Genomic DNA, 24960 nt, shown 5'->3' with positions numbered 1-24960 from the left:
CTTCCCCGGGGTGCCCGGGACGCCCCACGGGCAGGAGCGCCGCGTGGCCACCCGCACCGAGCGCTCGCGGGCCGCGGGGCACCAGAAGGTCCGCTTCGGTCGCAGCCAATCGGGCGGACGGAGAAGCCGGGCATTGTGACACGCCGGCCGAGCGGGCGGCGGGGGAGGGGCGGGCCGACCGGCGTCTCGCAGCGCGGGCGCGCGCGGAGCCGGCGCAGGGCGGCCAGGCGCCTCGTTGGCGCGCACGCGCCTGAGCGCGCGCCCGGAGGGGCGGGCCGGGACTCTCCGCTCGCACGCCCTTGGGCCGGGGCCGGGCGCCCGCTCTCCGTTCCGCCGCCGACGCGCGCCGTCAGTCGAGCCGGTGTATGTGCGGCAATAACATGTCCGCCCCGCTTCCCGCCATCGTGCCCGCCGCCCGGAAAGCCACCGCTGCGGTGAGTGGCGGCGGCCAGGGTTCGGAGGGGCCCGCTCGGCCCGCCGCCGGCTGCCGCCTCTCGCGCGGGGTCGGCGTCGCAGGCCTGTGGGCGACCGGTGGGTGGGCGCGCTCCGCCCTGCCCCTCGTGGGGGTCGGGGGGGTGGGGAAGAGCGGCTCGGCGCGGGCGGAGGGCGCGTGCGGAGCGCCCCGGGGTCGCGGCCGGCCCGGAGGATTCGCCTCCCTCCCGCTCAACGGCCCCCGAACCCGAGTCCTCCGCATTGCGGAGCGAGTGCGGCCCGCCGGACCCCCGGAACCCTCCCCGCCGCCCCCCCCCCCGTCCCAGCTTGGGGACAGTGGCGTTAGCGGACAAGCGCCTTAACACGAGGGTGGCTTTCTAACCTGCTTCTGTCTCATTTGTGATGAGGGAATGCTTTATTTTCTTACCTCGCACTCTTGTTCTAAATTAAAGAAGTTTGAAGATTTCGTGTCTCCCAAAACCAGAGGTGCTGTTTTTTGGTTTTGTTTTGTTTTTTGTTTTTTTTTGTTTTTTTTTTTGTTTGTTTTTTTTTTTAGGAAACTTGGGTATGAGGATCTCAAACTTTTTATCCCCGCCCGGAAGTTCCTTTTTGCGATGGAAAAATTCGGCACCGTATGCGAAGCTTGCATGGTTTGACTGGAAAGAGACAAAGTCTTTTTCTCAAAATGGGTGGACATTCGCACCTAGGAATGTCTACTTGGGACCTCTTTTAAGTGCTAAAACGCCACCTCGATTGTCTTAGGAACTCGGGGAGAGAAGTTAAAGATTTTCGTCACTTAAGAGGTCTGTAGAGATTGATGGACTTGCTGAAGGCAGTGCTCTGTGATTGCGGCATCATCCACCGTAACCGAGGCCTCAGTGTCTAACGCTTCTCTGTGGGTTTGTTTAGGCATTGCTTATTAATTTTCCCTCTTCTCTTTTAGGTGATTTTCCTTCACGGCTTGGGAGATACAGGGTAGGTACCGCTGGTAGTAAGAGTAATGAAATGGGGTTATGCAACCCTACTTACACCATCAAAGGTTTGTTTAAGGCCTGGAGGATTGTATAAAAAGAAGATTGCTGTTAGTCCTGCTTCTTACAGCCCAGGAATAAGATACAACCTTTTCATTTTTGAATTTTTCTCTCATCATCTTAAATTTGTCATGTTTCGTCTCCTGTTTCTGGAACATATTAAAATTGCAAACTCTTCTCTGAGTTGCTGGGGGTATTGGATGCAAGAGATCGGCGGAATGTTTGTAGAGACAGCGTGCAATTGAGAACTTTCTCCAGGAGTTAAAATTGCAGGACGGGCTGAGAAGTAGTTGGTTTTGATAAGACACATAATAGCAACGTGAGGTCTACGGTGTTCTGATTGAGAGCTTAGATAGTCCCTTAAAAGAAGAAATCAGTTGAAGTGCAGGGGAGAACACGCAAAGATTTATTTGGAGGCTGATGAGCCAAATTTTGTTGTGCTAACTTTAGTCACATGATTTATCTTTCCCTTAGGCTTTTTCTGTATTGAGAGGTGTGTGTTTTGGAAAGGTTTTTGGTTTTTTTTTTTACTGTTTTGTTTTATTTTTGAGACAGAGAGAGTGCGAGCGGGGGAGAGGCAGAGAGAGAGGGAGACACAGAATCCGAAGCAGGCTCCAGGCTCTGAGCTGTCAGCACAGAGCCCGACGCGGGGCTCGAGCTCATGAACCGGGAGATCATGACCTGAGCTGAAGTTGGACGACTGCATCAGCGAGGTGCCCTGAGAGGTTTTTGTTTTTAATGTAAAGCAGTGATTATCAGGGGCACGTGTCTGGCTCAGTCAGTAGAGCCTGTGGCTCCATCTCGGTCTCAAGAGTGGTGAGTTCAAGCCCCACATTGGGTATGGAGCGATAAACCAACCAGTGATTATCAATTTGAAACTTGGGCAAAATTACAGAACTGGAGGAAAACTGAAGATAGATAAATTTTGGATAAAGTAGCCCAAAACCATTAAATGTTCTTTCCAAGGAGGTGTTGGGCTGGATGAATTGTTAAAAGTGACTCCTAATATTCTTTTATGTCTACTAAGTAGAGGTGCATGACACATACCTTGTATGGAGCTGGGGAACAGGTTGCAGGACTCTTTCTGGCAATCATGTTGTCTTCTGAAAATGACAGACTTTTTTTTTTTTTTTTTAACTATTATTTAACTGAAGAGAGTCTCCCAGCTCTTTTACAACCAATCCCTGACAAGTCAAGGAGGAACTTGCTACCCTGTAACTTTCTCTTTAAGGAGATCCAGGCCTAAAGAATCAGTCCAAGAGAAGAAAGCTTCAGTGTAGGAAGATTCTCTGTAGACCCCAATTTAGCCAGACTCCATCCATGAGCTGAAGTTAAAGACTGAAAATGATGAAGGAAATGTGAGATTAAAATTACCAAGAGCATCCAGGCATCTTGACCAAGAATTAAGTTTATGTAAAAAATTAAAGGTCTCCAATTCTAAAAATATTTCATGAGATAAAAGCTGACTCCAAATTGGTCCCATGAATACATGGTGAAATTCAGAAGCAATCAATCTGACAAGTGGCAATTTAATGTTTAAAATATGGGTTAAATTGGCGGATGATGGGGCTTAAGTGATTTTGTTCGTTGCTATAAAATTGGGCAGGTTTTGCCTTTTTTTTTCTTTTTTCTTTTCCTTTTTGGTTAAGACTTTTGTAGAACCAGCCAAGGTATACTGTCTGGTAACATAGGTCTCCAGGTCTGTGTCTTTTAGATTCCTCAGGAAAAAAATGGTGACCAAATATGATTGGAAGACCCATGTAATTCTATATTTTGACAATTCTAATATAGAATTTCCCCCACATTTTTGTTTCTGAGATTGGTGCTCATTTTACTACACGTGTGTTTATTGTGGTGGTGATTTTTTTTTTCCCCTTAAAAAGCTGTTTTTTTCAGTGGTGTCTCTTATTTAGATTATGTCTTACTGTCCAGGAAATATGAAGTGGCATATTGTCCTCTTGAAAAATTTTCTAGCATATGCACTAGCATGTTTAAAACTCTGAAAAGTTCTGCTGTAAAGGAACACCTAGGATAAAATGTTGCTAATAACATGTATAATAAACTGTGAAACTAGTATTCAAAGAAATACGTTTTAGACTATACTGTATGGTGTGAGATCACAGATTTCCTTCTAAAATAAGAGTAGCTGTTAGGATTATGAAAATGTTGTATTAGTATTGTAAACAAATTCAAACTGTAAATATGAGAGGAGAATGAAAATTAGTTGAAATCCAAAAACCCAGAAGTACTTATTTTTGATAGCAATTTAAAAAATGTTGCATTTTGAAGTATTTTCAAATTTGTGGAAGAGTTGCAAGAATAGAGATTGCTCAATACCTTTTACCCAGATTCACTAATCTCTGTCTATTGAATAGGTTACTATGTTTGCTGAACCCCCTGAGAGTAAATTGCAGTTATCCTGATTCTTTATTTCCAAACCCTTTAGCATGTATTTCCTAAGAACAAGGAGAGTCTTTTTTTTTTTATTTATTTATTTATTTTTTTTTTTAGGAGAGTCTTTTATGGAACCCCAGAACAGTTCATCACGTTTGGGAAATTGAACACTTAATATCATTGTCTAGTACAAGAGTTATTCAAACTTTACCTGGTGATACGTCCTGTTCATTGCATCATGTCAGGATGCAAATGATAGCATTTGTCCCCTTGTTGTTTACTTGGATCACTTGAGCATGATGGCATTTTCCGGGTTTCTCTACTGCAGTTATTGTCCCTTTGTAGTTTAAAAAGCAACTTGTAGGGAGATACCTTGAGACTTTGCAAATTGTACGTTAAGCTTTCACCCAATGTTTTTAGCATCCGTTGATGATTCTTGCTTGACTCGGTTGTTAATATGATACGATTTTCTAAGTCTGTCACTCTATGTTTATTAATTTGCCCCTACCCATTTTTTTGTACGGACTATAAATTTAGGGAACGGCATTTCATCATTGTTACTGTGTTTTAAAATTTTTAGCTCTTTGAAAACAACTGTAAATTTACATAAATGTTTAACAGAAGTAGTGTCTAGAGCTCCTGATGCTCTTCCTCTCAGATTACCCAGTTGTTAACATCTCTGGAACAATTGGGACATACTGAAGAAGTATTGCCTCATTACTCTGTAAAATTTCAGTGTGTATCTTGTAAGTACAGGAACATTCCCACATCACCACAGTTAACCATCAATCAAGAAGTTAACATTGGTCATCAAATATCTTGCTTTTGTCATCACATTTTTCTTGATTTGACCCAATCATGTCTCTTACGGGCCCAGGATCCAATTCAGGATCACATGTTATGTTTAGTTATCATGTGCCCTTAGTCTCCTTCAGTCTAGAGCAGTCTTTCCTTGTCTTTCGTGACTTGACACTTTTTGAGAATACGGGCCAATGACTTTGTGGACTGTCCTCAGTTTGGGTTTATGTAATGTCTCCTTCTGACTTAAGCCTTTTTTGACAAAAATAACACAGGTGTTGCTGTGTTCCTCTCTATGGATTGTATCAGACACATACTGTGTTGGTTTTTGTTCACTGGTGATGCTACATTTTTTCACCTGGTTAAGATAGTGTTTGCTCCATTTCTCCACAGTAAAATTAATAACTGTGTTTACTTAAAAATATTTTGTGGGGAGATGTAGCAGACTATGAGTCTGGAGTTCTTTCTTGTCCGGCAAGAGAGCAGATGCAGAATTGAAAGGCTAGTGTTCGGGAGGAGACAAGAGCCCTGAACAGGGGTTTTGTCTCCGGATTTATTGAGCTCATAAGATATTACTCACGTGGTGAACGTGAAGAAAACAAGATCTTACACACGTGAACGTGGAGAAAATAGACAGTAATCACTAACTTGTGTGGAAGAAGCAAAGGGTCTGGAGGGCAAGTGGAGTTTGTAATCAAAGAACAGTAGTATATTGGCGTCAGATGGACAGTAGTTTCCTGCAGGTGATGTAATAAGCTACTCCTGACCCCATTATAATGTCCTGCTAGCTATCCTCGGGTGCTTTCTCCCCCATGGTGGCGGCTTTCCACTCTAAGCTTTTTTCTAACCCATTTATGTAAGTAGAACCTATTTCCCCACAGGGAGATGCTTCGATATTATGAAAACATGTTTCTCACCAAATTTTCACCTATGGATTTAGTGTCCATTAATGATTCTTGTCCATACCTATTATTGTGAAAGTTCCAAATGATGATCTTTTCAAAAAATCCTTCATTCTAGATTTATTCATTGGCAACTCTCCCTTCTCCCTTACTTATTATGTATACATATATTCATTTACTCATTTTAAAGTGTCAAATCAGGACAGACTCTTGGATTGCTGTTTTACTCTGAGGGTTACAAACTTAAATCTATCATATTTTTGACGTCAAATCATCTTGTAGTTGGCTAGCGGGAGCCCCTTCAAGCTGCTCTTACGGGACATGTCTCGATCATTCCTTGAGCACTTCCCTGCTTTCTGATACAGCAAGATCTGTTCCAGGATCATCTTATATTTTTCCTACTTCAGTCCTGGGACTCAGCCATTTTTTTCAAGAGCTCTGGTTCCTTTTCGTAGAGGATTATTTAGGAACCTAGATCTGAGTGCCGGATGTGCTTGTTGAAGGAATCGTTACTTCTAGATCCTTTCCGTAGACAAAACTGGAAGTGTAGCTACATAACATACATGTGTGGACACACATCTATATCAGTTTTGAAATTTACATATATTAAAATTTGGGGCTTTATACTGATTTCCTCCAGTTCCAGTCAGCACTACTGGGATTGTGCTAGCCTTCCCTCTTTCCGTATTTGTAACTCCATAAGAAACCTGGCTTCTGTTCTGCAGTTTTGGCCAGTAGTGCGTTTTGGCATTGCCTCATCACCCCTCCAGGTGCCCCAGCCCACAGCTTTGCTTCATACATGGGAACCACCTCCACACCTGACCGCCCCCTTGCCCCCACACAGCTGAATGTGACACTTGAAAGCTCAGTTCCAGGGAAGGAGAAAAGGCCAGGTGGAAAACTTGGCCCTCTTCATGTAAATTTCCCTCCCTATGTTCCAGGAGTTACTGGTCTGTATTACCAATCTACATGAGAATTTTCTAGGCTGTGGAGATTTTAAAGCTTAGAAAAGAAAGTTTCAAAAGAAAAAAAAAACGGGGGCGCCTGAGAAGCTCAGTCGATTAAGCAGCTGACTCGATTTCGGCTCGGGTCAGGATCTCATGATTCGGGAGATCAAACCCTGCATCGGGCTCTGCACTGGTAGTGCGGAGCCTACTTGGGATTCTCTCTCCCTGCCTCTCTCTGCCCCTCCCCTGCTTGCACGTGCTCGCTCTCTCTCTCTCTCTCTCTCAAAATAAACGTTAAAAAGACAAAAATAAAGTTTCAAAGACAAATGTTTAAGTAGATTAAGTCTTAACTGAGAGATCAAGTAAGATCAAAAATAATATTGAATTGGCAACATGGGTATATTTTGTGACCGTTCATTTGCAGGTCTTTTTGTAATCAAGAACTAAGAGAATTATAGAGTGGGATTTGGGGATCATTTAGTTACAAGGACTAGAAAACTGTTCAACTAGTTTATACAAAATTTATGGAAGGATACAAGATAGCTCATTAGCATATAAGCTCCAAGAAGGCAAAGATTTTTTTTAATTTCATTGAAATAAAAGTCACCTGAGAACACAGGTTTTTTCTATTTAACTTAATACTTACCGTACCATACCATAAAAGTCACCTGAGAACACAGGTATTTTCTATTTAACTTAATACTGCATCTTCAGGGCTTGGATGCTACTGGATACGTAGAAGAACTAAGTGTTGAGTAGATAAATGAATGAATGAGGAATTAAGGGGCAAGACCTATAATGGGAATTAGTCACCAAGTATATTAAGTTTCCTAGGGCTGCCATAGTAAAACACTACAAACTAGATGGCTTAAAGCCACAGAAATTTATTCTGACAGTTAAAGAAGTTAGGAGTCCAGTGTCAGGGTGTCAAAAGGACTACAAATGCTCCCTGCAAAAGCTGTTGGGGAGAACCCTGTGCCTCTTCCAGGTTGTGACAGTTCCTTGGCTTTTGATAGTTACTTCCAGTCTCTGCCTCCCTCCTCACATGACCATTTTGCTGTTAATCTGTGTACTTTCCTCATTTTTTTTTCTCATTTCTAATAAGGACACCAGTTACTAGATTTAGGGCCCACCCTAATCCTAATAAATCCCATCTTGATCCTTAACAGATTACATCTGCAAAGAGCCTATTTCCAAATAAGGTCACGTTCTGATGTTCCAGGTGAACATGAATTTTGGTGGGTACTATTCAGTCAACTGCATGCACCAAAGTGCCTTTCATCTCTCTGCTTTTCATCCCCTTGTGGTTTCTTACTTTTGCTTCCTTCTGTGTATTTGCACAATTTCCTCAGCTGACACATTTTTCTGATCAAAATGGACCACCCCAGCTCTGACTTTATATCAACCCTAATTCTGGTGTTCAGTTAAGAATCTGACCCCATCTAGGGGCACCTGGTAGCTCAGTCAGTTAAGCGTCTGACTTTGGTTCAGGTCATGATCTCATGGCTCATGAGTTCGAGCCCTGCGTTGGGCTCTGTGCTAACAGCTTGGAGCCTGGTGCCTGCTTCAGGTTCTGACTCCCTCTCTCTCTCTGCCCCTCCCTGGCTCGAACTCTGTCTCTCTGTCTCTGTCTCTCTCTCTCAAATAGAAACAAACATTTTAAAAAACTAAAAAAAAAAAAAAAAAAAAAAAAATCTGACCTAATCTTGGGGCACTTGGGTGGCTCAGTTGGTTGAGCCTCTGACTTTGGGTCAGGTCATGATCTCATATCTTGTGGGTTCAAGCCCCGCATCGGGCTCTGTGCTGACAGCTCAGAGCCTGGAGCCTGCTTCAGATTCTGTGTCTCCCTACTCTCTCCCCATCCCCCACTCATGCTGTATCTCTCAAAAATAAGTAGACATAAAAAAAAAAAAAAATGAATCTGACCCACCTTGGATCATTTTGCTCTTAGCCAGATAGTTGGTAAGACTCATTAGGACAGGTAGGAGAGATTCTGTAACTGTGATGTGCTACTGGGACAGGGATGGTAATAAGTAGTGCTTCTTGTACAAACCTGGAATCTTTGTTTTTAGTTCCACACCATATTACTATGGAGTAGTGAGCATAATGGAAATAGACTTTAGTTACTTTGTTGTAGTCTTTTCTAAAAGCACAATTGAGAAATAAAATAGTGTGAATTTGTGATATTTCTTGGGATATGCCTGGAAATTTTTTTTGGACTCAGAAAACCTTTGTATGTATATGTGTGTGTGCATGTTTTGTTTTCTTTTTCTGTTTCAAATAAGTGAAATATATTCTGATTGATCTAGGTTTCTGAACAGTAGATTGTTCATTTAACTGAAGCTTTGTGTCGACTTCTTGAATCTTGAGGTTTCCACTGACTTTGAAAATTAACAAAAGGACTGGAAACAAGTTGGCCATACTTTTGTATAATTCAGTTACAGTCAAAGATCTTTAGGGGTACCTGGGTGGCTCAGTCGGTTGAGCATCTGACTTTGGCTCACGTCATGATCTCACAGCTCATGAGTTTGAGCCCTGTGTCTGGCTCTGTGCTAACAGCTCAGAGCCTGGAGCCTGCTTCAGATTCTCTCTCTCTCTCTCTCTCTCTCTCTCTCTCTCTCTCTGCCTGGAGCCTGCTTCAGATTCTCTCTCTCTCTCTCTCTCTCTCTCTCTCTGGTCCTCCCCTTCTCGTGCTCTCTCTTTATCTCTCTCTCTCTCAAAATAAATAAACGGTAAATTAAAAAAAATTTTTTTAAGAAAAATAATAAAAATAAACATTCAAAGAAGATTTTTTATAAGCGATGGGGAGATTATGGATGGGAAAACTAAGGACTGGAAAAGCATTGATTCTCATACTTTAATATGCATAAAAATCACCTGGAAGGCTCAATGTGGTCCCCACCACCAGAGTTTCTGATTCACTGGGTCTGGGATGGGGCCCGGCAATTTGCATTTCTGACAAGTTCCCAGATATTATTACTGATCTGGAGAGAACACTTTGTTTTGTTTTTTTTTTTTTTAATTTTTTTTTTCAACGTTTATTTATTTTTGGGACAGAGAGAGACAGAGCATGAATGGGGGAGGGGCAGAGAGAGAGAGGGAGACACAGAACCGGAAACAGGCTCCAGGCTCCGAGCCATCAGCCCAGAGCCCGACGCGGGGCTCGAACTCACGAACCGTGAGATCGTGACCTGGCTGAAGTCGGACGCTCAACCGACTGCGCCACCCAGGCGCCCCAAGGAGAGAACGCTTTGAAAGCCACTAGTCTGAGCTGTCTGTATCCACGCTTCTACATAGAGGCAGAGTTGGACTAGAACTCAAGATTTCTGTTCTTTTTCTCATAAGAGTTCTTAGTATTTCTTGTGTAGAAGAGTGGTTGGCAAACAGTGGGCCACAGTTCAGTTCTGGCCTGCCCCTTTTTAAAAACTTCTTCAGTTGTTAATGTTATTTATTGAAATATGATTTGCATATCATAAAAGCAACTCTTTTAAAAGTGTACAATTCCATAGTTTTTAGTATATATACAAAGTTGTGGAACCATCACTAAGGTGTTAATTGCAGGATATTTTCAACATCCCCCAAAGAAATGGCACACCCCTTAGCAGATATTCTTTATTCCCTTCCCTGGCAACCACTAATCTCCCTGTGGTTTCTATGGATTTACCTCTTCTGGATTTCTCATATAAATGGAATTGGACAATATTTGACCTTTTTGGTATGCATTCTTTCACATAGCATGTTTTTCAGGTTCATTCATGTTGTGACATGTATCAGTACTTTATTCCTTTTATTCTCAAATAATATTCCATGGAGTGATAGCCATGTATTGATCTTATGAATATACCATAGTTTTTAAATTTATCAGTTGATGAACATTTGAATTGTTTCGTCCTCTTGGCTGTTATGATTAGTGCTACTCAGAACATCCATGTGCAAGATTTTACATGAATATAGGTTTTCCATTCACTTGAACAGTTGCTGAGTCCGTGGTAACTGTTTAACCCTTTGAGGAGCTCCCAGACCGTTTGTTGTCCACAGTGGCTGTACCATTTTCCTGTTCTACTAACAGTGTAAGAAGGTTCTGATTTTTCCACATTCTCACCAGTATTTGTTATTCTCTTTCTTTTGGATTATAGCCATCCTATCGAGTGTGAAGTGTTTGGGTTTTTAATTGCATTTCCTAGTGACTGATGAAGTTGATCATCTTTTCATGTGCTTATTTGGCCATTTATATATCTTCATTAGAGAAATATCTGTGCAAGCCCTCTGCCCATTTTTAAAACCAAGTTGTCTTTTTTCTTGTTGATTTTTAAGACTTTAAAAATATATGCTAGGGTCTCCTGTGCAGCTCAGTCAGTTAAGTGTCCAAGTTTGGCTCAGGCATGATCTTGCAGTTTGTGAGTTCGAGCCCTCCATTGGGCTCACTGCTGTCATCTCAGAGCCTGCTTGGAATCCTCTTTCCCCCTTTCTCTCTGCCCCTTCCCCACACTCGTGCTCTCTCTCTCTCTCAAAACTAAAAATAATAATAATTAAAAAATAAAAATATATTCTAGGAGAGCCTGGCTGGCTTAGTTGGAAGAGCATGTGATTCTTGATCTCAGGGTCGTGAGTTCCAGCCACACATTGAATGTAGAGATTACTAAAAATAATAAATAAACTTAAAAAAATAAAAATAAAAATATATTTTAGATAATGGAAACCTCATATATGTGATTTTCAAATATTATCCCCCAATCTAAGGGTTATTTTTTCACTTTCTTGATAGTGTACATTAAAGCACAACAGTTTTAATCCTGATGAATTCTAGTTTATCTTTTTCTGTCTTTGGTCACTTGTGCTAATCATTCCATATCTTTGTTGCCAAGCTTCCCCAGTTGTTAATCTTATACTACATTGTGCAACTGTGCATGCATTCAAGCTCTTTCTCTGTCTCCATGTGTATATGCTCATTATCTAGTAATCAGAAGTCTTTTTTTTTTTTTTTTTTTTTGAGGGAGAGAGAGATACATGGCCCAACTGAGGGACAGAGAGAAAGAGAATCCCAGGAGGGGCGGGGAGAAACAGAGAGACAGAGAGAGAGAATCTGAAGCAGGCTCCAGGCTCTTAGCTGTCAGCACAGAGCCTGATGCAGGGCTTAAGCTCATGAACCGTGAGATCATGACCTGAGCCCAAGTCCGATGCACAACCAACTGAGCCATCCAGGCATCCCCTAATCCATTCAGGTTTTGCCAACTTTCCCAACTATGTGTTTCCTTCCTGGTCTAAGATCCTTTCCAGTAATTTGTGTTACTTTTAGCTATCATGTCTGTTATGAAACAGTTTATTAGTCTATCTCTCATTTCCTTTATATATAGATGTATATATATATTTTTAATTTTTTTAATTTACCTCCAAGTTAGTTAGCATATAGTACAACAGTGATTTCAGGGGTAGATTCCTTAATGCTCCTTACCCATTTAGCCCATCTCCCCTCCCACAACCTCTCCAGAAACCCTCTGTTTGTGCTCCATGTTTAAGAGTCTCTTATGTTTCCCCCCTCCCTGTTTTTATATTATTTTTGCTTCCTTTCCCTTGTGTTCATCTGTTCTGTGTCTTAAAGTCCTCATATGAGTGAAGCCATATGATCTTTGTCTTTCTCTGACTAATTTCACTTAGCATAATATCCTCCAGTTCCATCCACGTAGTTGCAAATGGCAAGATTTCATTCTTTTTGATTGCCAAGTAATACTCCATTGTGCATATATACCACATCTTCTTTATCCATTCATTCATCGGTGGACATTTGGGCTCTTTCCATGCTTCGGCTTGTTGTTGATAGTGCTGCTATAAACATGGGGGTGTATGTGCCCCTTCGAAACAGCATACCTGTATCCCTTGGATAAATACCTAGTAGTGCAATTGCTGGGTCATGGGGTAGTTGTAGGTTTAGTTGTTTGAGGAACCTCCATACTGGTTTCCAGAGTGGCTGCACTAGCTTGCATTGCCACCAACAATGCAAAAGAGATCCTCTTTCTCTGCATCCTCGCCAACATCTGTTGTTGCCTGAGTTGTTAATGTTAGCCATTCTGACAGGTGTGAGGTGGTGTCTCATTGTGGTTTCGATTTGTATTTCCCTGATGATGTGTGATGTTGAGCATTTTTTCATGTGTCGGTTGGCCATCTGGATGTCTTCTTTGGAGAAGTGTCTGTTCATGTCTTTTGCCTGTTTCTTCACTGGATTATTTGTTTTTTGGGTGTTGAGTTTGACAAGTTCTTTATAGATTTTGGATACTAACCTTTTATCTGATATGCCATTTGCAAATATCTTCTCCCATCGGTTGCCTTTTAGTTTTGCCGATTGTTTCCTTCGCTGTGCAGAAGCTTTTTATTTTGATAAGGTCCCAATAGTTCATTTTTGCTTTTGTTTCCCTTGCCTCTGGAGATGTGTTGAGTAAGAAGTTGCTGCGACCAAGATCAAAGAGGTTTTTGCCTGCTTTCTCCTTGAGGATTTTGATGGCTTCCTGTCTTACACTGAGGTCTTTCATCCATTTTGAGTTTATTTTTGTGTATGGTGTAAGAAAGTGGTCCAGGTTCATTTTCATAGCCTTTATATTTTTAAAATACAGAGCCTTACCTTTGTATATTCTGTAGAATGACCCTCAACTTAGTTTTAATGTTTTCTCATGACTGGGCTCGCGTCATGTATTTCTTTTGGCAACAGTTTGAGATATACCGCACAATTCACCCACTTGAATTCTGCAGTTCACCCTTTAATATATTCACAAAACTGTGCAGCCATTTTTATTCCAAAAAGAAACCCTATACTCGTTATCACCCTGAAACCCGTCCCCCTATATTCTCAGCCCTAGGTAACCACTATTTTCTATACCTATAGATTCACCTATATTGGACATTTCGTATAAATGGAATCATATAACGTGGTCTTTTGTAACGGCTTCCTTTACTTAACCTAATGTTTATAAGGTTCATCCATGTTGTCGCATATGTTAGTACTTCATTCCTTTTTCTTGTTGATCATATTTCTTTGAGTAGAATTGCTCGTTCATATGGTAACTTCATGTTACCAGCAGTACATGAAAATTCTGATTTCTCCCCATCCTCATTAACACTTGTTTCTGTCTTTTTTTTTTTTTTTTTAAGATTTTAAAGTACATCCAACATGGGACTCAAAACTTACTACAACCTTGAGATCAGAGTTTGCATGCCCTGCCGACTGAGCTAGCAAGGCACCCCTTGTCTTTTGATTATAGCCATCCTAGAGGGTGTGAAGTGGTATTGTGGTTTTATTTGCATGTACCTAATGACCCTTACTGAATGTATGTTTTGCAAATATTTCTCCCATTCTGTAGGTTGTCTTTTCACTTTCTTTGTAATGTTCTTTGAAGCATAATGGTTTTTAATTTTGATGATTTTTTTTGAAAATTTTGTTGTTGCTTGTGCTTTTGGCATCTAAGAAATCATTACCCAATCTAAGGCTACAAGATTTCCATGTATTTTCTTCTGGGAGTTTTATAGTTTTATCTCTTAGGTTTAAGTCTTTTGAAATTGGGAAGTGTGAGGCCTCCAACCTCACTCATTAAATTTTTTTTAAATGTTTATTTATTTTTGAGAGAGAGAGAGACAGAGCATGAACGGGCGAGGGGCAGAGAGAGAGGGAGACACAGAATCGGAACCAGGCTCCAGGCTCTGGGCCATCAGCCCAGAGCCCGACGCGGGGCTCGAACTCACGGACCGTGAGATCGTGACCTGAGCTGAAGTCGGACGCTTAACCGAATGAGCCATCCAGGTGCCCCCAACCTTATTCATTTTTAAGATTGTTTTGGCTCTTCTGGGTCTCTTGCATGTCCAAATGAATTTTGGAATTGGCTTGTCAATTTCTGCAAAGCCAGCAATGATTCTGATAGAGGTTGCATTGACTCTGTAGATCAGTTTGTGTGTACTGTCACCTTAAGAATATTAAGTTTTCTGGTCCATGAACATGAGATGTCCATTTACATAGATCTTTAATTTCTTTCAACATTTTTGTAGTTTTCAGAGTGAAGTCTCATATACGTACACACACACATGAACTCACATAGAAACACACATTTAGGGGCGCCTGGGTGGCTCAGTCAGTTAAGTGTCCAACTTCGGCTCAGGTCATGATCTCGCAGTTTGTGGGTTCAAGCCCCACATCAGGCTCTGTGCTGACAGCTCAGAGCCTAGAGCCTGCTTTGGATTCTGTGTCTCCCTTTCTCTCTGTGCCTCCTCTGCTCACACTCTCTCTCTCAAAAGTAAATAAAGATTTGAAAAAAATTAAACACACATTTACACATGCAAGCACTCCTACAACTCTAGAATAGTGCCTGACTTAGTGTTGTTATATAAGTGTAAATATTACTACAGTTGTTACTGATTTTTCTATATGCCTTTAACACTTTTGGGAGAGGTGTATTAAAATAGAAGAATAGTTAATACAAAAGCATTCAACATTTTTGTATTTGTTTATTTAATTTTAAATTGTTTTTTTTTTTTTTAATTTTTTTTTTTTTCAACGTTTATTTATTTTTGGGACAGAGAGAGACAGAGCATGAACGGGGGAGGGGCAGAGAGAAAGGGAGACACAGAATCGGAAACAGGCTCCAGGCTCTGAGCCATCAGCCCAGAGCCCGACGCGGGGCTCGAACTCACAGACCGCGAGATCGTGACCTGGCTGAAGTCGGACACTTAACCGACTGCGCCACCCAGGCGCCCCAAATTGTTTTTTTAATTTTAAGTAGCCTCCTTACCCAACATGGGGCTTGAACTCATCACACAAGAGTCGCATCCTCTACCACCTAAGCCAACTAGGTGCCCTGCATTTAACATTTATATCTGGACCATTTCACACAAAAAATGTCCTAAGTTACTTTTTAAAAATTTTTTTTAATTTCTTTTTTTTTTTAAATAAGCTCTGTGCCCAGCATGGGGCTTGAACTCATGACCTAGGGATCAAGAGTCCGTGCTCTACCAAATGAGCCCAATAGGCGCCCCTTAGGTTACTTTTCCTTTATGCTTTAATAGAAGTAACATGTAGGAAGTATCAGTTACGATGTCAAGTGTAAACAAGTAGGTACTGTATGTATGTATGTATAGTATGATCCCATTTTTGTAAAATCTGTATCTGTTGCTTAGGTGTTATGCGTGAAAAAAAATCAGAAGGAAGTGCACCAAAAGATAACTGCTTATTTGCAGCTAGAAGGATTGTGATTTACTATTTTATTTTTTTTAGTTTTTCTCGTATTCCATTTTGAACACGTATAATACACACAAGGAAAGAATGTTAATTAAAGTTATTTTCATTAGAGTAGAAGCATGTAGAGATATTAGACAACTGATTTACTTCTGAGGTTTCTTCCATCATATAAAATATGATTTATATTATCTGTCTTGTCTACTTTGTTGTGAGGTTATAGAGAGATAAATATACCTGTATTTTGTAAATAGTAAAGCCCTATGGAAATCTGTGAAAGAAAACACACTGCTCTTCAGAAATCAGGAGAGTTCATCTTTATTTGTAGACAAAGCTTAGTAGCCTTTGGGTTGTTGTGGCGTGTTTTTTTTTTTGTTTTTTTTTTTAATTTTTTTTTTTTTCAATGTTTATTTATTTTTGGGACAGAGAGAGACAGAGCATGAATGGGGGAGGGGCAAAGAGAGAGGGAGACACAGAATCGGAAACAGGCTCCAGGCTCTGAGCCATCAGCCCAGAGCCCGACGCAGGGCTCAAACTCATGGACCGCGAGATCGTGACCTGGCTGAAGTCGGATGCTTAACCGACTGCGCCACCCAGGCGCCCCTGTTGTGGCGTTTTAATAGCATTGACGGCCCATACTTTTATGGTATTATAAAGAGCTACATTTATCCTTGCAAGTTTTTTAAAGTACTATTCCGTTACTAATTTATTAGGATTTAAAACAGTATCTAATGGCTTTATTCACATAATTTCCCTCCAGGCATGGATGGGCAGAAGCCTTCGCGGGTATCAGAAGTTCACATATCAAATATATCTGCCCGCATGCGTAAGTATTTTAATCTTTACATTTGTGAGTCAGAATCTGGAGAGGAATCATTGTGATACCTTTACTTTTCTAGAAAAGCATTTAAATATAATTTGTTTTTGTCCTTTTAAATATTTGGTTTAAAAGTAAAGATTAGTAAATTCTTTAAAACTAAACTGGTGACTTGGCTACATAGAATTTTTTTCCTGTTATGTTGGGAAATTTAAAATAATGTTCTGTTGAAGGTCAGTTGAACTGAGAACCAGAAAAATTCCTTTAGATATACAAACATCTGAGATCTAAGGATATCCACAAGGGGATTTATTTACTTGTCAAGTTTGTCTTTACTATGTTGGAAACACTCCTAAAGTTTATCAGGTAAAGGCATTGTGATACACCATGGGGGAAAAAAACCACAGGTTTTGAAGTCTCATAGGTTTGGTTTTAAATTCTGGAGATGCTTGTGGATGTCAAAAAGAAACTAAAGTTTTCAGGAAACAGAAAATTGCTGAGATTGGCAACATTTTAGGTCAGAATGTTGCCGAGAAACAGTAGCCATGGAGAAGACAACTGTGATTCGAGTTCATGCTAATAGGTTAGTTCATCCTCAGAAGTGGTGGTAGCAGTAGAGCTGATAAATGTGAAAGGAGAAATGGAAGGAGGAAACATATCTGATTAGGTAAGAATACATTCTGTCCCCTTTTTATCCTTAAATAGGTGGTTCATCTTAACCTCTGTAGACTACCAAATACTCTGGCCAGGGTTACTGTGTCCTCTATTCTGACTCATGTAAGAGACAATTCTTTTTTTTTTTTTTTTTTTTTTTTAGTGTTTATTTTTGAGACAGAGAAAGACAGAGCATGAACGGGGGAGGGTCAGAGAGAGAGGGAGACACAGAATCTGAAACAGGCTCCAGGCTCTGAGCTGTCAGCACAGAGCCCGATGCGGGGCTTGAACTCACGAACCGTGAGATCATGACCTGAGCCGAAGTCAGACGCTTAACTGACTGAGCCACCCAGGCGCCCCAGAGACAATTCTTGATTAATTAGAATGTTCTCATGTGTTGTGATTGGCCCCAAGATTGAATTTGATTTAAGGCCATTTCCCAACCTAGGGAAATTCATGTTCTCAAAGAAATTGTGATAAGATTTGTAACCTGTAACTAAGGAAGACTTGTTTTATGAATCAGGAAGATAGTGATGAGATATAGTGTATTTATTTCTCTTTCCTTTTTATCTAGCTACATTCAGGTTATCCAACAGATTGTTCATCAAAGACTTGAACTGAGTGTAGTGGACACTGGCAAAACGTCTATTTCCCATATTTATTTAGAGGTCTCTTAAGCAACTACATAGCTGAAACTTAGAAAATAAGCAAAAATATAATCTGAGCATATGGGAATTGATGTACCATATCTGTGTGGTAAATTGCTCGTTTCCTTAGACTTAGCCAGAGTCTTATATTTTATGCATTTCCAACTGTCTTGGTTACACATTTTTGTAAGAAAATGTCTGGCTTGAAAGTATTAAATAAGAGTGTTGAGAAAGGAAAATGTTTTTATTTGCCAAGCGTGGTCCTGAACACCTGCTGCTCTGTCTTCAGAACACATTTGGAGGATGTGTAGAGAAAATGATGCAATGTGGATGTGGTGACACAGCTCAGTGTTGAAATTGTAGCATACAATTTTGTGTAAGCCTGAAGTAATTCTCTATCCTTCAGTGATGGAATGTATCAGGTTTTATGCCTTGTTATATTACTCTCACTTTGCGGTTTTTTTCTTTCCTATGTAGACCAGTTATGCCTGTAACATTGAATATGAACATGGCTATGCCTTCCTGGTAAGTAAGAATTATTCAATAAGACCTTTTTATTTACACTTAGTTTTTTTGTTTTTTATTAGAAGTGCTTTTGCATATAGCAATTTTTAATTAGCTATTTTTAAGTTGCAAAGTTACATAATTAACTTTACGTTTAACCTTTAATTATTTAAGTTTTGTATTTTAGATTCAGGGGTAAACTTGAGGAGCTGTGCCAAGAGGTAGAGGAATGGGAGAGAATAGGTAGATAGAAATAGTGTAGAAAATATCTCCTACTGCCTGATAAACCTTTGTTGGTTTGAGTGACCCCATGTGGCATAACTCTGATTAAGCCACAACCTTACACCCTTCCAACCTCTTGCTTTTGTGGAGAGTTGACAAGTTTTTAAGGAGACCACTTCCTCTTCCGCACTCTCAAGATATTTTCACATTCCCTGTATGTTTTATAGTCAGGAAGTAGAGGCAGTTCTTCGTTCCTCTAAGCTACTTCCAGTCTATTGTCCTCTTGTCCTCTCTACTTGTTGCCACCCATTTCTTACCCACCCCTTCACTTCCTTTCTGTCTACCCTAGATTTCTTGGCAGTTTTCACAGGTTCCTGCCTATTTTGCCCTTTGGTTCTTTCATCTTCCTTCTCTGGCAAAACTCCCATCCAGAACCACAGTTTCTAGCGAACGTAGCTAGAGACCACAATGAGAGGATATAACTCAGTAGGGAAATGGAAAGGGCCTGACAGAGAAGAGGAAAGCTTCCTTTGGGGCTCTGGTTTGAGGTACCTACAATGTACGATGAAAACATTTTGAAGAATGTGGCTAGAGATCAGTATAATACCTCTGCTTAATAGCTATGAGATGGTGCATGAGAGAGTGACGGCGTAAAGTAGCTCTGTCCCATTGGACTGACCTATGGTGCAGTAGAAGGGGAGGGGAGTGGCTGGAACTCATTGCAGACTTTTTAGGGGAGTGTGCATCGCAGTTCCTGCTTGGGTGTAGGACTGGATTAGGTATTTTCTTAGATGTTCTTACTCTAAAATTATGTGGCAGTGTGATTTTTTAACATTAGAATCTGTATCTAGTTGGTGAAAGGAACGTGTAGAATGTCATATTCACACATTTAAGTTCTATTTTGGCCTCTGTAGACATTTTAATTTGAGTTTCATGTTCATGGTTTGCCCTTTTAATCCAGACTACCATGAGTTTAGTGAAATGTACTTACCATAAATACATATTTTTAGAATCAAATAGCTCTTTTAAGATTTTGCCTTGTTTTCCAGGTTCGATATTATTGGGCTTTCACCAGAATCACAGGAGGATGAACCTGGAATTAAACAGGCAGCAGAAAATGGTAAGTACAGAAAAATTTTACGAAGACAAAAGAATTCTTATTTTAGTGGCTTCAGTAGTTTTATTGATACTGATGAAATCCGGTGTACAATTATCTGAACTTAGTAGGTGATGCTATTTCCTTTCTTTCTGATCACACTCTAAGTTGTTTGCCAGATGGACTCCCTTAACTGTAGGCAGCGAAGGTGAGGTGAATAGGGAAGAATGGTCTTTATCAAACTTAGTATCTGTGGATACATAATTTTGCTTTTATTTACAGCAGCTAACAGAGAAAATGGCAACTTAATCGTTGTGGCCAGTTATCTTCATTAAGGAGACTTGAATTAATGATGGATGTAATGATATAATCATGTGTGATGCAAATTATGTTAGTGGTTAATTTTCGTGTGGTAATAATAATAGATGCCGCTGATTGAACACTTAGCTGTTTAAAACGACAGGTAACTCTTGTATGACTTAGCAGGTGGGGTGACCTTGAGGAGTAAAGCTTTGCGAAATTCAGGGGAAGTGGTCCCAGCACTGCTTGCCGGTGGGCAAGCAGCTACCAGTCGCCAGGCCCCCACAAGCCTTCTCTCCTCCCAACTGGGCCTTTTCTGCCACTTCTGCTTCCTCCATGCCACTGTAAATAAATCCCTCAGGTTTCCCAGCACTTCTTTTATTTCTTAACCCCCTGTTCCTATTTTCTAGCCCATTCGTCCATGCCATAGTCAGGGTGTTGCTTGCTTTTCATGCTCAGTCTAAGAACTAAACTTTATATAAAAAAGAAAATAATTTTTCATTCGGGCGTTTGTTTTTTGCAGTGTTTTAGAAAAAGCAGATTTTTATTTTTTGATAGAAAGGAAGTATGAAATTGGAAATTCTGATCTTAAAAAATGAAACTCTTGGGGCACCCGGGTGGCTCAGGAAGTTGAGCACCCGACTCTTGATCTTGGCTCAGGTCATAATCTCATGTTTCGTGGGTTCAGGCACTATGTCAGGCTCTGTGCTGACAGTGTGGAGCCTGCCTAGGATTTTCTCTTTTCCTCTCTCACTGCCCCTCCCCTGCTCGCACTCTCTCTCCCAAAATGAATACATAAACTTAAAAAAATAAATAAAATGTCACATTGTTGTAAAAAAATTAAACTCTTGCACATATGTAAAAAATGAAAGGACGGGGCGCCTGGGTGGCTCAGTGGGTTAAGCATCTGACTTCAGCTCAGGTCATGATCTTGCGGTTCGTGAGTTCAGGCCCCATGTCGGGCTCTGTGCTGGCGGCTCAGAGCCTGGAGCCTGCTTCGGATTCTGTGCCTCCCTCTCTCTCTCTGCCCCTCTCCTGCTTGTGCTCTTTCTACCTCTCAAAAATAAACAAACACTAAAAAAAAAAACACATAGCACTGATTATAAAGAAAAATTTGAGGAGTCAGCAGTTTTATAGTTAATGATTTGTGTCAAAGTGTTCTGCAAAACAAAAGAACCCTTTGATTTTTTTCGTACATCATTTAGTGGCTATAAGAAAAATTAGAGTTTTAAAATAATAGAAATGAACTTTTTTTTTTTAATGTTTATTTCTTTTGAGAGAGAGACCGAGCAGGGAAGGGGCAAAGAGAGAGAATCCCCAGCAGGCTCCCCTGAGAGCACGGAGCCCAACACGGGGCTCAAACCTGAGAACCGTGAGATCGTGACCTGAGCTGAAATCAAAAGGTGGACACTTAACTGACTGAACCACCCAGATGCCCCTAGTAGAATGAACGTTTTATTTATTTATTTATTTATTTATTTATTTATTTATTTATTTATTTATTAAAAATGTTTGTTTTTTTAAACGTTTTATTTATTTTTGAGACAGGGAGAGACAGAGCATGAACGAGGCAGGGGAGGGTCAGAGAGAGAGGGAGACTCAGAATCTGAAACAGGCTCCAGGACACTTAACTGACTGAACCACCCAGGTGCCCCTAGTAGAATGAACGTTTTATTTATTTATTTATTTATTTATTTATTTATTAAAAATGTTTGTTTTTTTTAAACGTTTTATTTATTTTTGAGACAGGGAGAGACAGAGCATGAACGGGGCAGGGTCAGAGAGAGAGGGAGACTCAGAATCTGAAACAGGCTCCAGGTTCTGAGCAGTCAGCACAGAGCCCGACACGGGGCTCGAACTCACGGACAGTGAGATCGTGACCTGAGCCCAAGTCGGACGCTTAACCGACTGAGCCATCCAGGCGCCCCAAAAATGTTTATTTTTGAGAGAGAGTGCGAGCAGGGGAGGGGCAGAGAGAGAGGGGGACAGAGGATCTGAAGCAAGCTCCATGCCGACAGCAGACCGCCTGATGTGGGGCTCAAACTCATGCACCACGAGATCATGACCTGAGCTGAAGTCAGATGCTTAACTGACTGAGCAACCCAGGTACCCCTAGAATGAACTTTATAAACACTGTAAATCACAAACCATGTAATCTACATTTCTTAGGATTTAAAATGGCAACTTGAGGTACAAATTCCTATGATTCATTGAAGAGAGAGAAATATAGAATGTATATGGGCAGAATTGACGCAGGTAAAAGAATATCCATTGATTGGTAAGAGAAAGAACTTTTGTTTACAAATGACATAAATAATTGGACGGGGGTGTCTCACTGGCTCAGTTGAAAGAGCAGAGTATGCGACTCTTGATCTCAGGGTTGAGTTCAAGCCCCACATTGGGTGTAGAGATTACTTAAGAATAAAATCTTAAAAAAAGAAAAAAAAAAGGAAATAATTGAACTATTTAAGCAACACCTGCCAAATATGAGTTTTATAATGAAAATACATCCTCCTTTTATATTTTAATAGAGTGCTTCAAGTTTTTCACGTATTATTCACCTTTAACATACCTTGTGCTTTTCTGTAATTAATTTATCCTGTTTAAAATGGTATCAGGCTTAACTTTTACAGTGTTGGTGATTTAATTTTATGTTGTTTTTAGTAAAAGCTTTGATAGAGCAAGAGATGAAAAATGGCATTCCTTCTAACAGAATTATTTTGGGAGGATTTTCTCAGGTAAGGTAAAGTTTGGGTGATATGTCATTGGTATATTTATCTAGAAAATCTGTGGTTCCCATCCTTTTCTATGGAGGAGTCTTTTTTTTTTTTTTTTAGTAGATGTTGTAGAATCTGTTACACTATTGTTAATGCTGAATTAAGTTCAAATGGATTACATATAGTTAATTACAAGAGTGTTCTCTTTTGCTTTTCTAGTTTTCTCTCTTCAGCTATTGCCTTTCCCTTCTAAATTATATCTTTAAAATAAATTTATTTGGCAAATTGATAGGAACTTGGAATGTATTTTCTTAAAATACTAATACACACATAGCTAGGTTTCTAAGTTGATGCTATGTACCCCTTTAAACAAAACTCTAATTTAAACACAGGTATAACTCCCCTCTCCTAGGAGGAGACTACTGATAGGAACAATACATTAGAAGACAGGAGAATTTCTTCTCTCTTTCTGTCACAGATTCCCGGTGGTTGAGCCCCATAGACTCCCCCTGCAATCCCCTTGAGACAAGATCTAAGTAGGGGCTCCCACAAAGTGACCCACAATGCTGGGGGCTGCTGGTTGTCCCCGTTGCGTTCTTTCTTCCCACTGGAGGAACTGGAGGCTCCGGGGAGACTCTCTGGGTGGCGCTGCACTGGTCAGCGTGTAACCACTTCTCTTCCCTTCCAGTGTGGTCTTTCTTGGTCTCTGTGGGACAGGGGTGCCTCCGCCTCCCCTCCGTGTGCTAGGATTCTCTCAGTGGTGCCCTGTCCATGATTAGATGTTAGTTCTTGTAAGAGGGAGCAAAGTTAGGAATGACCTGTGTCCCATCTTGGTGACGTCACTCTGTCATCTTTCTTCTTTTCATCTTGTAAAATAGATTTTAGACTTTAAATATGTGATGTTTATTTTTGGTATCTTCTTCTTTCTATACTTTTTCTCCTACCTTCTATACTTTTTCTGCAGACGTAGTTACCTCATATTGACCTTATGTCTTTATTTCACCTATCCCCACATTGCTGTAGCTTCTAATCTGTGAATCTTCTAAGTCAACAACTTAGTGTGCAGACTGAATACCTGAATTTGGGCAATGTTAGAATTATGGAATTAATTATGGAATTATTTAGAAGTTAAAATCTAGTAGCCGGTTTGTTGATTCAATATGGTAAAAAAGATGTTACTGATTTGGTATTTATTGAAGTTCAAGATAATGTCTATTGTAATACACATTGTGCCATAAATATAGGTATAGAAATGAATGCTTGATTCGAGTAGGAAGCTAACATAGGAGGCTATGTGGTTGGGATTCATTGATTACAGAAAGCAACTCCTAGTACCGTAAGCCAGAAAGAGCAAGTTATGAGTCCGTGGGGTCACATCAAGGAAACCAAGGATGAGAATGAAGCAAGGCCTCAGGAAATATCTAAGACTTGGAGAGCCGTCATGACTTTCTCTCCATCTTCCTTGTTTCTCTGCCCATCTGCTTCCTTTGCCTGTTCATCTAGAGTTGGCTTTTTCTGCCGTCGCAGCCTATAACTTTGCCAGTTCTTGAGTTTACGTGTCACCATCCCAGCTGCACAGAGACAGACTCACAGTCACTGAGTTCCAGTTTCAAAATCTTGAGAAAAAGAACTTGACTGTCTCGGATGAGTTGGAATCTCATGTTCTCATGGGCCCCGGTGACCCGTGGGGATGGTCAGAGTGACGTGGCATCCAGGTGACTAACGGGAATACAGTTCCCAGAGTGCAGGGTATTTAAGCTGGGGTGGATACTCTAAAGGCATCTGCTACAGGGTCCTTATTGTCTTGAATTTTTTAGAAAAGAGTACCAAGTTACAACTAGATTTGATTTTATACCTAAGACTTTTCAGAGGAGAAAATAAGTAACTAAGTTTAGAATATTCCTAAGGCATCTGTAAGTGCAAATATACTGTTAACTCTTTCTCAACTGATTGGGTGGTCCCTGTGTTCTCACAGTGATCTTCAATGTAGAGAATCTTACCCTTTAGGACATGGTGGAGTGGGGTGTTTGTGTTTCTAGGAGCTTGTCTGATCTGACTTGACATCAGTCACCCGGGTTGATTTTTTCTTTAATGGACATTATAAATAACAAGAAATCAAGTTGCTGTTAGCAGAGCATGTGTTCCATTGACTCTTTCTGTTGTCTTTCCAGGGAGGAGCTTTATCTTTATACACTGCTCTTACCACACAGCAGAAACTGGCAGGAGTCACTGCCCTCAGTTGCTGGCTTCCACTACGGGCTTCATTTCCACAGGTAGCCTGATTGAAA

The 24960-nt window shown here is 40.7% G+C and overlaps 1 protein-coding gene across 1 annotated transcript in view; it reads left to right on the top strand.

Annotated features, from left to right (window-relative positions):
* The first annotated feature begins 305 nt into the window (after positions 1-305).
* LYPLA1 (lysophospholipase 1) overlaps positions 306-24960 on the top strand; it is a 31335-nt gene continuing 6680 nt past the window's right edge. The window contains exons 1-7 of the mRNA XM_047073929.1: positions 306-434; positions 1376-1407; positions 16476-16541; positions 18311-18358; positions 19609-19679; positions 22620-22693; positions 24844-24945. Of these exons, the coding sequence (XP_046929885.1) occupies positions 366-434; positions 1376-1407; positions 16476-16541; positions 18311-18358; positions 19609-19679; positions 22620-22693; positions 24844-24945 (462 nt within the window). The 5' untranslated portion in view covers positions 306-365. The remainder of the gene's footprint in view (positions 435-1375; positions 1408-16475; positions 16542-18310; positions 18359-19608; positions 19680-22619; positions 22694-24843; positions 24946-24960) is intronic.

Source organism: Lynx rufus, unplaced genomic scaffold, assembly GCF_022079265.1.
Source record: "Lynx rufus isolate CCGP_SWC_20201006 ecotype Redwood Valley unplaced genomic scaffold, mLynRuf1.p SCAF_12, whole genome shotgun sequence".
Taxonomy (NCBI): Eukaryota; Metazoa; Chordata; class Mammalia; order Carnivora; family Felidae; genus Lynx; species Lynx rufus.
The sequence above is the reverse complement of the archived record's forward strand: the minus strand, read 5'-3'. Positions and strand labels throughout refer to the sequence as shown.